At 41.6% G+C, this 13435-nt stretch overlaps 1 protein-coding gene across 3 annotated transcripts in view; it reads left to right on the top strand.

Annotated features, from left to right (window-relative positions):
- The window catches only part of SMAP2 (small ArfGAP2), a 47802-nt gene extending 35121 nt beyond the window's left edge, over nucleotides 1-12681 (top strand). For all 3 annotated transcript variants that reach the window (XM_081818197.1, XM_081818196.1, XM_081818198.1), the window contains 6 exons: nucleotides 1820-1906; nucleotides 2922-3003; nucleotides 4016-4125; nucleotides 4910-5075; nucleotides 5532-5848; nucleotides 11325-12681. In XM_081818197.1, the coding sequence (XP_081674323.1) occupies nucleotides 1820-1906; nucleotides 2922-3003; nucleotides 4016-4125; nucleotides 4910-5075; nucleotides 5532-5848; nucleotides 11325-11450 (888 nt within the window). In that variant the 3' untranslated portion in view covers nucleotides 11451-12681. The remainder of the gene's footprint in view (nucleotides 1-1819; nucleotides 1907-2921; nucleotides 3004-4015; nucleotides 4126-4909; nucleotides 5076-5531; nucleotides 5849-11324) is intronic.
- Nucleotides 12682-13435: the final 754 nt, after the last annotated feature.

Here is a 13435-nt window from a genome sequence, read left to right on the forward strand (position 1 = left end):
GGGCGCCTGGGTGGCTCAGTTGGTTAAGCGACTGCCTTCGGCTCAGGTCATGATCCTGGAGTCCCGGGATCGAGTCCCGCATCGGGCTCCCTGCTCGGCAGGGAGTCTGCTTCTCCCTCTGACCCTCCTCACTCTCATGCTCTCTGTCTCTCATTCTCTCTGTCTCAAATAAATAAATAAAATCTTTAAAAAAAAAATATTCTTGTGAAGATTTATATGCCAAGAATTAATATTTGCTAAGTGAAGACAGTTAATATCAAATTGAAAAAAAGTGGCTCTGTTAGAGTATTATTTTTAAATGGACAGATAAAGCATTTTTCACTTCAAGAAATAAAGTGTTCTGTATTAAAGCATTACATCATGTATGAAACAGACATAGTCACATGTGTTCTTTGTGATTATAATATCATATTACAGATAATATGAAAATTAAAGTGGAAAATCCATGCCTACCTTTATCACCTTTACCAGTGATGATCACCTTGGTGTGTAACCTCTTTTTTGTAGTTACTTTTAGGAGGCACAATTATAATAGTTATATAGATTGTCTACTATTTTTGTTCAATTTAGCATATCATGTATTTTTATGTTACTTATATAATGTTCATAACTTTTAATTGTTGCACCCTTCAGTGAGTTACTAGATCACAGTATATTTTACCATTTTCCTTCTGTGGAGAAGACAATATAGAAGACAAGAAAGGTTGTTTAAATTTTTCTTCAGCATAAATAATTCTGGGATGAACTTGGTGCATAAGATTATATTTCCATATTTTGGATTATTTTCTTAAGATACATTACAAGATATGGTATTATCGAGGTCAAAGGGATTCAGTATTTGTCTCTTCCTACTTTTGCCAGTATACTTCCCAGAAGTTGTACTGTTTTATGCTGTCTTCTCAGCATTGTAGAAGAGAGCTAGTTTTACTCCATCCCTATCAACATTAGGTATTATTTTTGAGATCTTTCTCCCCTCAAAAAAGTATTTTAAATCTCACTTTTTGATCATTGGCAAGGCTGAATATTTTTTTGAATGTACTTCCTTTTATATGTCCGTGTTCTTAAGTTTACTCTGTGGTTCTGTTTTGCATTTAGATGTTCATTTGATGTTAAAAATGAGACCAATAACATTATAATCTATGAAAGTATTATGAAACTGCCTCTGGAAGTAACAAAAACTGAGACTTTCTAACCTTTTATTTTTGATGTGCTTTTTTATTTTATTCAGGCAACTCATTCAGGACACCCTAAAAGGGATACTTTAATCCTTTTACTCTTTTTTTTTTTTTGCCTTATTTCCTTAATTTTTTGTTTTCCTAATCTTTAAGCTTGAAATTACAGTTTATTTTCTGATTTTATAAAAAGGAGATGAAGATTGAGAGGACTTATGATTGAATTTAAAATCACAGAGGATGTATGTCAAGATGAACACGAATTTATTTACTGGTGTACCAAGATGAGGGGGGACCCCTCAGAGGATGAGCAAGTTAAACTTGGGTCCCAAAGGGGCAGCCAACTGGTGAAACGTTTTTAACTTCTGTAGGTAGCCTGGACTCACATTTCAGGAGTCATAGGTGAGTTAGAACAAGGAGGTACTTAATGAGATGTGAAAGATGCCTGTTACAGTATTGAGGCTAATGTGGAAGAGACCAGCTCTCATGCCCCGTACAAAGAAACCCCCAAGTTTGTCAGACTCCTGCATCAGATTCAGTAGGAACTTTTTCTGTTCTTTTTGCACATTTGGAATTAATAATTTGTCAAACTGTTAGTCACCATGGGGCCTGTGTTCTTTGTCTTGTTTTGTTAAATCATTATATAGAAAGAAAAAGATGACAAGTGGAAAAGAGGAAGTGAACCAGCTCCAGAGAAAAAAATGGAACCTGTTGTTTTTGAGAAAGTTAAAATGGTAAGTGGGAAAGTTTTTGCACTAGGTGGATGGCCTCGGATGTGTTTATATGCGGAGGGGAGGGGAAGGAGGCTTTCTAGTGGGTGGGGTGGGGTTGGTAGCATATTGCACCATTTTACCTGGGGCCAAAGGGTTCCACATTTAGATTAGATTGCCGGCTGCCATTTCTGATACTTTCCCATTGCCTTGCTGTTGCCTGATCTGCTCCGTGATGCTTCTTTCTGGGGCCAGTTGGGGGTTTGGGAACTGCATCAGTCCCATCTGAGCAAGAGGCATGGTCCATGCCAGAATGCCGTGACTGTGTGACACCTCCTGAAGCAGATGCTACATGCATCCTCTCTCGTTAGACGCTCTCTACCTCATTTTCCTGTTGCAGTTAAGAACAGTCCGAAGCCAGGCCATACTGATCCATTTTAATCCTTCTGTATTCTTGCTTTGTCATCTTGAAGTAGACACCTTTCTTTTTTCACAGGACATTGTGGCTGTAGTAGTGGATACTCTAATATAAGAGCTTGGAATCTTGGGAGAGAGGACTTTTTACTATTTGCTTAAGGAAGCGTCTTTGATTATCATTCTGAATCGTACTGTCTGCAGAACCCAGTCATTAATGATACGGGCAGAGTGAATTAGGTAATCTTTAAACTGATCTCCCTTTTGGTATTAAAGTTTTTCTAATCACTGGGAGATTTGTTGGCTCTCGGCTCTTACACCACCAGACACCTATCTTTATTCTTAGCTTTTCCTGGGATCAAAACCTGCTGTTTTTGTTGGCTCTCCTGATCTGTGGTTGTCTTGGTTTCAGAAAGCCAAACAAGCACAGATGATATCTTTTTCACTTTAGGTTTGGTTAATGCACTTGTGCTTCCTAATGTGATTCTTTCGCCTGACACTTCCTGAGTTTTCTTTCTTTGGAACTCTGAGGAATACCACAAGAACACCTGTGGCTTTACAGTGATGAAGGAAAAACGTTCAAAAACACCTGCTTACTTCTTTCTTTAACATATTTTCACCTTAGCCACAGAAAAAAGAAGATCCACAGCTACCTCGGAAAAGCTCCCCGAAATCCTCAGCCCCTGTCATGGATTTGTTGGGCCTTGGTAAGAGTCAGACTTTTCCCACTTCCATAATCTTACACATTATGATGAATTCTCTGTCACCCTGGGAAGATAGGTAGTGATGGGATTCTTCAGTTTGTGTCTTCATCGCTAAGATTGTTCTCTCATGTTTTTCCTGTTGTTTTACATCTGAGCAGTCATTCTAAGAAGTGTTTACACTTTTCGGAGCGACAGTATAGCGTAGTGGTTTGGAGTCAGAGTCCCATCTCTGCCACTTACTATCTTTGTGACCCTGGTTAGTTTACTTAACCTCTGAACATTGCTTTCCTAATCTGTCATAAGGATGATAACCATCTGTACTTCAAAAGTGTTGTTGGGAGGATTCAATGAGATCGTTCCTTTCAAGCTCTTTGCCCCTTGCCTGGCACAAACTAAGCATTCAGTAAATGTTAGCAAGTTTCACTAAACCAGCACCCAGGAGCCATGTCCCCATCTCTCTCGTTTTTCAGGTGCATCCTGTTTCTGAGATGGCCTATTAACCTTGTGGTTATTTTTCTCCAAACCTTTAAAACCCTGAACTAGTGGTTCTGCCCCTTTCAGAAATAGAACCTATTCTTTATCTTTCGCAGATATCACAGCTGTACTTTGGTTTCAGTGCATTTCTGCTGATTTAGGTTATTGACTGTTTAGGTTTATAATTTCTATACCTTCCATTTATCTCTGAAAAAAAGAAATGAAAGCTACACAGCTTTCTGCCTCATATAGCCAGAAGGGAGCCAGCCAGCCCCTTTGCTAGGAGGTTGATACGGCCTTCAGGTCTGGGTTTCTGCTGCCCCATCCCAGATAGCTGGGCCACAGGCTTCTCCAGCATGCTCCTGGGAAGGTAAGGTGAAGCCTTTTTTGAGATGCCCCATCCAAGCTAAATGGTTTCTGAAGCCTAGATTTCCAGGTCCCTGATGGAGCATATAGGTTTTCTCTGCTTTGTGTCTAGAATAGAAGGAAGGCATGGGCTTAATGAGCAGTGCTACAGTTGAGCTTTGCTCTCTCTTTCCAGATGCTCCTGTGTCCTGCTCCATGGCAAACAATAAGACCAGCAATACCCTAGAGAAGGATTTAGACCTTTTGGCTTCTGTTCCATCCCCCTCTTCTTCAGTTTCCAGAAAGGTGAGTCATGTGGGCGCCTTAGAATTAAAGAACATTCTGAAAAGAATAATTTTGATAATATGGAACCAGTTCATACTTCCTTGATGGAATTGGACTTTGGTTTTCTTAATTCTTGATTCTTCCCTTAACCCTGTCATCTCTGTTACAGCCTAGGATTACTATCATTCCATTTTGTCTCCTGCCCCCCAAAAAGTGGGTCCTTTGAGTGGGCTTCTGTTGAAGGTGTGTCACACTGTAAAGGATGGTACTTGTCAGCTCCCCAGCATGAGGGTTACTGCCAGAGAATTTGGAGGTGTGAAAGACTTGAAACTGTTAATGGCTACCATTTGTGGAATACCTGCTTATAACCAGGCACAGCGCTAGGTGATTTTGTATATCTATTTGCATATTTCTTTTATAACTGAAAATATTTACCACAGCCCTGCAAAATGGGTATTTTATAGATGAGGAAACATTAATTCAGAAAAGTTATGACTAGCCTCTCGTTATGCAACTAGTAAATGGCTGTGCTGGGATCTAAACTCAGTTCTCTGTGACTGCGTCATTTGTAGATTTTTGTTTGTTTGTTTGTTTTTCACCAAATCACATTGTTCGACTGTAGAATAAAGAATGGTACCAGAGCTTAACTATCAGGTGTTTTCAATATTTGTGTGGTAGAAATGTCAGGAAGCTATTCACTTGCCCATGAATGTAGAAGCAGCAGAGAAGTGAGGGCGGTCCTTACCGAGACCTCTGTGAGGACCGTTCCAATTCTCCCCTCTCCCCCTGCTCTCTTTGCCCTAAGGTTGTAGGTTCCATGCCAACTCCAGGGAGTGCTGGCTCTGTTCCTGAAAACCTGAACCTGTTTCCAGAGCCAGGGAGCAAATCAGAAGAAACAGGCAAGAAACAACTCTCTAAAGACTCCATCCTTTCGCTGTATGGATCCCAGACACCTCAAATGCCTGCCCAGGGTAGGTTTCATGGGGGTGGTGGCATTATACTAGATAGAGACATGAGGACTTATGTGCAGGAATTATTTGTGTAATAGAGGGTAGTTGCTTTGGGGGCCCAGGACATTATACCCTAAACAGGCCTGAACATGACATTCTTTGTGAAGCTACAAAGTGTCAGGAGGTAGATATTAATGTAACTCAGAGCCATACTTTCGTGGGGTCTGGTGTCACACCTCTATGAAGTCTGACTCAAGGTCTGGACCTGGACCCTGAAAGGAAAGTGGCTAGGTCAGCAGTCCACTGGTAAGCCACTGCAAGTCTTGTAGGGAATCTAAGTGTTCTGCTATGTAAAAGAGCATTCTGAGTTGAGTAGAAATGCTACTGAGAAATTTTAGCCAGAAAGGAGTAGCCAGTGGGTTTGGACTGACTTGGTACACTTTCCTCTTAATAGTTCTCTGTTTGTTTTCTTGGCAGCAATGTTCATGGCTCCAGCTCAGATGGCGTATCCCACAGCGTACCCCAGCTTCCCTGGGGTCACACCTCCTAACAGCATAATGGGGAGCATGATGCCCCCGCCAGTAGGCATGGTAGCTCAGCCAGGAGCTTCTGGCATGGTTGCCCCCATGGCCATGCCTGCAGGCTATATGGGTGGCATGCAGGCTTCAATGATGGGTGTGCCAAATGGAATGATGACCACTCAGCAGGCTGGCTACATGGCAGGCATGGCAGCTGTGCCGCAGACTATGTATGGGGTTCAGCCAGCTCAGCAGCTGCAGTGGAACCTTACTCAGGTAAGCTACCCCATTTTCCTCGGGACAAGAGTGTTGAGCCTTCCTCAAGGCTGTCTCACGTCATCACTCCCTTATCCTTTGAACCCTTATAACATAAAGGAGATAATGCAGAGACATTCTTAGGTTTGCCACCCTTCCCCACCCTTTTTTTTCCTAGAAGGTCTACCTAATGTCAGACTTTCTGAGGAGTTCTGGGTTACTGTAGAATGAGGGTAATTGCCTCAATCTAAATTTCTCCACACATTCCTCAAAACAAAAATTTAAAAAACCCTATATAGGTAAATAAGGAATGCAAATAAAACCACTCATAACCCATGACTGCCACATCTAGTAGACAGAATACTGCAAACTTCAAATTACATGGTAGTAAACACCCAAATCCGGCAGAGCCAGCATAAGAGTGACTATGTGGAAAGAGGAGAGGGAGCAGGGCCTGGAGGTGACAGAACATAGATAAAATCACCCCCTGGAAAGAAGACCTACCCTGATTAGAGGCATGATGAGAAAAGGTCTGAGACTTAGCAATTAGAACTCGTTATGTGGAGAATCAAAAATGAGGGGCTTGAAATATATGGGCTTAAAGGTGGTAGCTCTGGAAAAGCATTGCTTCTAGGGTAATGGGGGTGACTTGGAATCTTTTTTTTTTTTTAAAGATTTTTTTTTATTTATTCATTTGAGACACAGAGATACAGAGAGAGAGAGTAGGGGGAGAAGCAGAGGAAGGGAAAGAAGCAGGCCCCCCGCTAAGCGGGGAGCCCAATGCAGGGCTCAATCCCAGGACCCTGGGATCATGACCTGAGCCGAAGGCAGACGCTTAACCATCTGAGCCACCCAGGCGCCCTGGGTGACTTGGAATCTTAAGCAGGCCCCATGCCCAGCCAGCGTGGAGCCTGACTCGGCTTGATCTCACGACCCTCATGACCTGAGCCAGAACTGAGAGCTGGATGCTTAATCGACTGAGCTACCCAGGCCTCCCCTATGGGGGTGACTTAGAAGGAAGAGGTGCTCTTTGGGGACCTGGTAGTGAAGGAAAAGTAAGAAATGAGAAGTGGAAAAAGGAATCACAAAATGAGAAGATAAACCATCCTCTCCCCTCCTTCCAAATAATTTCACTATACCAACAGAAGAGGGTGCTCTTGAACTAAGAAATCTAGTAAGCCTCCCGGAACTCTCACACCTATTATTCCTGATTCGGAAAAATAAGGCACTACAAAATAAATAGAAAGTGGCAGGTGACATTTATACAAACTGCTATGAGAAGAAAATAGAAAATGAAAATCAAAACATACCAAGAAATGAAAATTCTCCCTCCCAAAACATCCATGAACAGAAGAAAACTGTTACACAAGCCACCAACGTGAATGAAATGTCCTTTAACACTTGAAGACGAAACAGCTTGAATCAGAAATTTAAAAACTTAGAACCAAAATGGACAAAAAACTGGAAGTTATGAAATGATAACTTTATTGAATTCAGGAAAGAAATTGAAGAAAGACACAATTATCTTAGAAATAAAGTCTGAATTACAAGTTAGCCAAAGGAGAATAGATTCAACTGAAAATATATTTGCCATTGAAGAAAGGTATGACACAGGTCAGAGAATGGAAACTAAATATAGGAAGCAAGAAAATAAATCCAAGAGAAGGTAATGTAGAAATTAAGCAAAGAAGGCCTAACATAAATATATTTGGAGACTCCAAAGAAGAAAAACTAAATAGTGGAGCAGAATTAATATATTTAAATCTATAATACCAGAAAATATCCTATAAATAAAAGACTTCAATATAATATTGAAGGAGCCCACTGTGTATGGAAAAGCTGACCCAGAATGGTCAACTCTAACATATATCCCAGTAAACTTTTAGATTTTATGGAACAAGAAAAATTCTCAGGGCTCCAACCCTCTTTTTACCTCCCATCCCCCCAGATCTGCCATTTTTTAAAGAAAAAAAGAACACTCAGCTTGACATTAGACTTCTAACAGCAACATTAAAAAAAAAAAAAAGCAATGGGAGTAGTATTTTCAAGATACTCACATACATGTGAGACAAGTATTTTACAGCCAGACAAGCTATCCTTTCAGGATTGAGGCTGTTTAAAAAATCTTAAATATGCAAGAAATCAGAGAATATCATACTTACAAGTCTTTCCTGTGGAATTTACCAGAAGATAAGCTTCATCCATCTAAGAGGTGAGTGGGGACATTTTGGCAAAAGGACTGATGGTGAATAAATGTTTAATTGAGAATCTAAGACTAAAACTAAGGTAATGACAAGGATAGAAAAACATATGTTTTACTCAGAACAAACAATGGTAACAGGAGGAGAAGATAAAAAAAGAGGAGGAGAAGGTAAAAAGGAGGAGGTAGGATAAATTGATGGTTGCATAGGAAATAGGTGGAAGTTAAAGGGTGTAATAAGCTGACACGCCAAATGGTAGAAGCTTGAGTACAGAATAAAGGAAGCAAAAGACAGAAATTATTAGTATAAAGGTAACCACTAGAACAAAAAATGAAGCTTTATAAATACCAAAGGAGTACTTTACAACAAAATGGAATACATAGACTATGAAGTACAGCAAATATAACAAACACAGTAAAAATGTAACATGATAGAATTAAGACCAAACATCAGTCATATCAACAGGTAGCTCTTCTATGAAAAGAAAAAGATGTTTAAATTGGCTTACAAAGCAATGCCTAATTTTATACTAGATACAAAAAATCCACTGAAACAAAGTGATTTAAAGTCTGAACACAAAGATGGGCAAAGAGTCGGAGTGGCATGTGTGCGTGCCCACATGTATGCGTGCACACGCTGTCTTTCTCAGGTTTGGGTGACAATGTTCACCTGCTGTATAAAAACTATTTTCATGTTTCCCTTTCTCTGTAGTCTGGAAGAGTTTATATAGGTCTTTGGAGATTGGGTAGAATTCCCACGTGCAATTGTGCAGGCCTTTTGCTTTTTTATGTAGTAATTCTTTGATAGCATTCTCTCTTTGTTCTATGAAAGTCAGCTTTGGAAAACTCTGTTTACCTAGATTAGCTAATTTATCAGGAGTTTCAAATTCATTTATCAAAGTTTAAGCCAACCAGTCTGTCTCATGATTTTTTAAAGTTTCCTGTTTCAATGGTTATTTCTCCCTTGTCATGTCTTATTTTGTATGTTTGTGGTTTCCTTCCCCCTTGCCCTTTCTATTAGGTTAACTAGTGGTCTATTTTGTTAATTATACATATACATATATAAAAAACCCACAGGATTTTGTTTTATTTATTCTACATTTTTTCTTTGCTTGTTTTTGACCTCAATTTTTGGTTTATCTTTATTATTTCCTTTTATATCTGCCTTTTGACTTACTCTGATCTTCTTTTTCTAGCTTTCATAGTTGGGATTTTAATTTGCTATTTTCAGTCCTTCATGTTTATTTGTATAAGTAATGAAGTGCTATGAAACTGGTGAGAACATGTCAAAAGGACACATGAGCCAACTTCTGGAGGCTCCCACTGTCCAAATATGGGACAAGTTGAACATCAATAGGAATGACACTGATGGATTATAACACTAAAGGAAATGAATCCCATGAGTCCATAGTGATACCTTTTTTGAAATGGGTGTAGGAAAGAGGGAGGGAAAGCCTTCTTTACAGAAGAATGGCAACTGGTAATTGTAGAAAGAACAGGATATTCACATATTCTCAAAGAAAGACCCTTTAGATTACTTACTAATTACAATAAAAAAAAAAACAAACGAACCATGGTGGATACTACCCGTGGTAGCGGGTGCTCAAATGTAAGATTACCGGGCGCCTGGGTGGCTCAGTTTGTTAAGCGACTGCCTTCGGCTCAGGTCATGATCCTGGAGTCCCGGGATCGAGTCCCGCATCGGGCTCCCTGTTCGGCGGGGAGTCTGCTTCTCCCTCTGACCCTCCCCCCTCTCATGCTCTCTCTCTCATTCTCTCTCTCAAATAAATAAATAAAATCTTTAAAAAAAAAATGTAAGATTACCAACAGTGGGACAAATGAACATCACGTGCTTCCTGGTATCTTGTACTGAGAAGGACACGATATCACTTCGTGTTTAACTTGGATCCAATCATGAGAAAATGTGAGATAAATCCAAATGGAAGGATTTTCTGCAAAATAACTGGACTGGATTCCAAAAACAATGTCAGGAAAGAAAAAGTGGTGGGGAAACTTTTCTGTATTAAAGGAGACTAAGGAGATAAGAAAATGAAATGTAACCTGTATTAGAGTATTGTATTCATATTAAATTTCTTGTATTGTGGGTCCAGGAAAGTGTTCTTTCTTCTGAGATGCCTCCTGACTTACTAAAAGGTGAAATGTCAGGACATCTGCAGTTTTCAGTGCGCATCAAACATGTACACATATATATGTATGAAGGTCCCATACAAGATATATAGATCTCAGAGAAAAAATGGGGCAAGCTGTTAACAGTTGTGAATTTAAGGAAGGATACATGGGTTCCATTATATTGTTCTTTCAACTTTTCTATAGGCTTGAGGTTTTCTTTTAAAAAGTTGGTGGGCGGGACGCCTGGGTGGCTCAGTCGGTTGAGCATCTGCCTTCGGCTCGGGTCATGATCCCAGGGTCCTGGGATCGAGTCCCGTATCAGGCTCCTTGCTCAGCCGGGGAGCCTGCTTCTCCCTCTCCTTGTGTCCCCTCTCTCACTGTGTCTCTGTCTGTCAAATAAATAAATAAAATCTTAAAAACAAAGTTGGTGGGAGAAAAATAGCCCTTCTCCTCAAGAAAAAGAACTTACACAGAAATGTCCCGGGCTTAGGAAATTTAAGGCATTTTTCTTGATAAATAGTTTCCTCTCTTCACTGCCAGAGGCCAGTCTTTCAGTCTCATTCATAAAGAGGCCCCAGCCCCACCCAGACCTTGTTCTACTGGTTCTTTTCTCCCAGCAACTTCCCCTCTCACACACCGAAGACCCGTTGGTCTTTTTTCTCTTTTCCTTTTTTTTGCCTTCCTTTGTTCATTCCAAACAGTCCAGTTTCTTTTCCCTTTTCTCTCGGCTTGAGCATGCACAACCACTTTCAGTGGCACTGACCGTAATGACTCTGCTGGACATAAGACAGGAGCGCTGCTCTGGGGGCTCGTCTGCATACTCTCGGGGCTGGCAAGTTAACAGTAGGCCCCTTCTTTTTAGGATGAGAGACTAGAAAGGAAAAAGAATAACGTCTCATGCTGCTTTGATGTTGACTAGCTCCAGGACTCCTTTCCCTCCCTGAGCATTAGTCTCTGTCAACACCCCCCTTCTGAGAAGTCCTGCATTTACGTGGTCTGGAGCCCTCAAAATGATCTATTAAGGTTCAGGGCAGATCTGTACCATAACAGTTTCCCTTTGTCCTATTCAACCCCTCCCCGCAGACGGAAGGACTCCTCCCCTGCCTTTTTGCAGTAGTTGGCTGCATGCCCACAGCCTGGTCTGAAAGTCTCCTCTCTCCCTTTCAGATGACCCAGCAGATGGCTGGGATGAACTTCTGTGGAGCCCATGGCGTGCTGAGCTATGGACAGTCGATGAGCGGCGGAAATGGACAGGCAGCAAATCAGACTCTCAGCCCTCAGATGTGGAAGTAAAAACAAAACACCTGTATGGCTACCACTCTCATCAACCCTCTCTCTCCCAGTTTTCCTCTTTCCCCAACTCCCCCATCCCATCCCCTTTTCCTACCTCTCTGTTTGGTTTAGAAATTGCTCAATCTGTTGTTTGGGGTTTGGCATTCTGCCCAGCCCAGCCACTTCCTGGACACGCAGACCTCTCTGTTGCTCTATGTTGTACGTGTCCCCTAGCCATCCCGACTTCCTCTGCAGCCTCAACCCGTCCTCTCCTGGTACCAGCACCTTAGGAATTGTTGGCAGAAGGCACTTAAACTGGGAGAAAGGTGCACACCTTTGAGTACCTTTCCCCTGAGGTTAAACCTCCTATCAGACTCTCAGAAAGGTCTGGACGTGTTGTCTTTTAGGCAAAGGGGGGAGGGTTCAGAGGTACTTCTGTATGTGTTGCTAAGCTATTTCTACATGTTTAAATTTTTGGTTGAAGAGGGAGACATCGTGCTCCCATAATTTATGGGAATGAAGAAAGTACTGAAATCAAATTAAATACTCCTTGGGTCTTAGATCAGGTTGGCCCTAGCCCTGGGCTGAGGCAAACCCCCTCCTGTGAGGATGAGCAAAAATATTACTCTACTTTGCCCTGAAATGCTTTCTGGACCTGAGGCTTCAGGACTCATGGCTTCAGTCAGCCTTTATTAGCACCAAAGACTTTACAAAGGTCCTGCACAAGAACACACACCCTGCCCCGCCTCCATCCTACCTGCTGTGGGATCTGGCTCTATGGCTGGAGGACCAGCCCCTCCAGTGGGAATGCACAGCTTAATGTGTGTACTGCTTGTGTGTGTGTGTGTGTGTTTCACCTCCCACTCTTTCCCCATCTGCTCTGGGTGTTTTGTTTTTGTTTTAGGTTTACACAGAGAGGAGTTAATTTATCAACAGCCTAAAACTGTTGCCATTTTTTCATATGGTTAAAAAAAAAATTGCAATCTCATGCATAGCTCCCTTCCCCACCCCCCAATCTGCCAATCACTCTTTCATGCCTGTGTATCCCAGGCTGCTCTGTTTCCCCACCTTCTCCAGGTGTGTGAGGCAGAGAGCCTGGACAGCTTTCCTGTCAGTCATTGTTCACCCTACCTGAAAATTAAAATGAGAAAACTTTGCTTAAAAGATTTCACCTGTGGGAACCACAATTCCTGGTTGCCTTTCTCCTGTGTATGTGTAAATTCCTTAATAAATATTGCAGGGAAGGACCCTTTGCTTGGCTGTTACTGTGTATCACTCATGGAGGAGGTTGAGTTGCATCTTGGTTTTCTGCTTTCCAGGAGCAGTTCACCCACTTCCTGTGTTTTAAAAAATTTTGTACTGGGGATGCCCAAGGACCGGGACCAGGCTCAGGCAGTCAGAGGGGGGACCCCTGTCCTTTGTCCAGTGGTGTCTAGAGTTGTGAGCTGAGGGAAGTGTGGATATCTGCTCCTGCTAGAGCCACAGAACATCGAAACTAGAAGTCCTTTTCTCCTCCACCAGATAGAGAAGCTGAGACCCACCTCCCTCCCTCCCTCCCTCCCTCCCTCCCTCCCTTCTTTCCTTTGAGTAACATCTTTCAAATACTTCCAGAGGTAAATGAGAGGATAGCGCAGTGGTGAAGAAAGTAAGCTCTGGATCAGGCTGCCAGTATTCATGTTCCTTCCCGGGCAAGCTACTGAACCCTTGGGTCTCAGTGTAAAATGGAGCTAATGGTCATATTTAAGGTCAAATGAAGCAGTTCCTGTGGTACATTCTGCACAGTATTGGACCCTTAGCCTTCGAATGTCAACAAGTATTATGTGCCAGACCTATGTTGGGCATTAATTCATTCAACAAGTATTTAATAAGTGTTTTTACAATGTGCCAAATACTGTCATAGGCTCTGGAATAAAGCAATGAATCAATACTTACCAATTTCATGGGATGGTATGGTGGGAGAGACAGACAATAAACAAGTAAACTATTTAATTTCAGATACAAGGTAA

Source organism: Leptonychotes weddellii, chromosome 4 (genome assembly GCF_054177405.1).
Source record: "Leptonychotes weddellii isolate Sample4059 chromosome 4, ASM5417740v2, whole genome shotgun sequence".
Classification (NCBI taxonomy): Eukaryota; Metazoa; Chordata; class Mammalia; order Carnivora; family Phocidae; genus Leptonychotes; species Leptonychotes weddellii.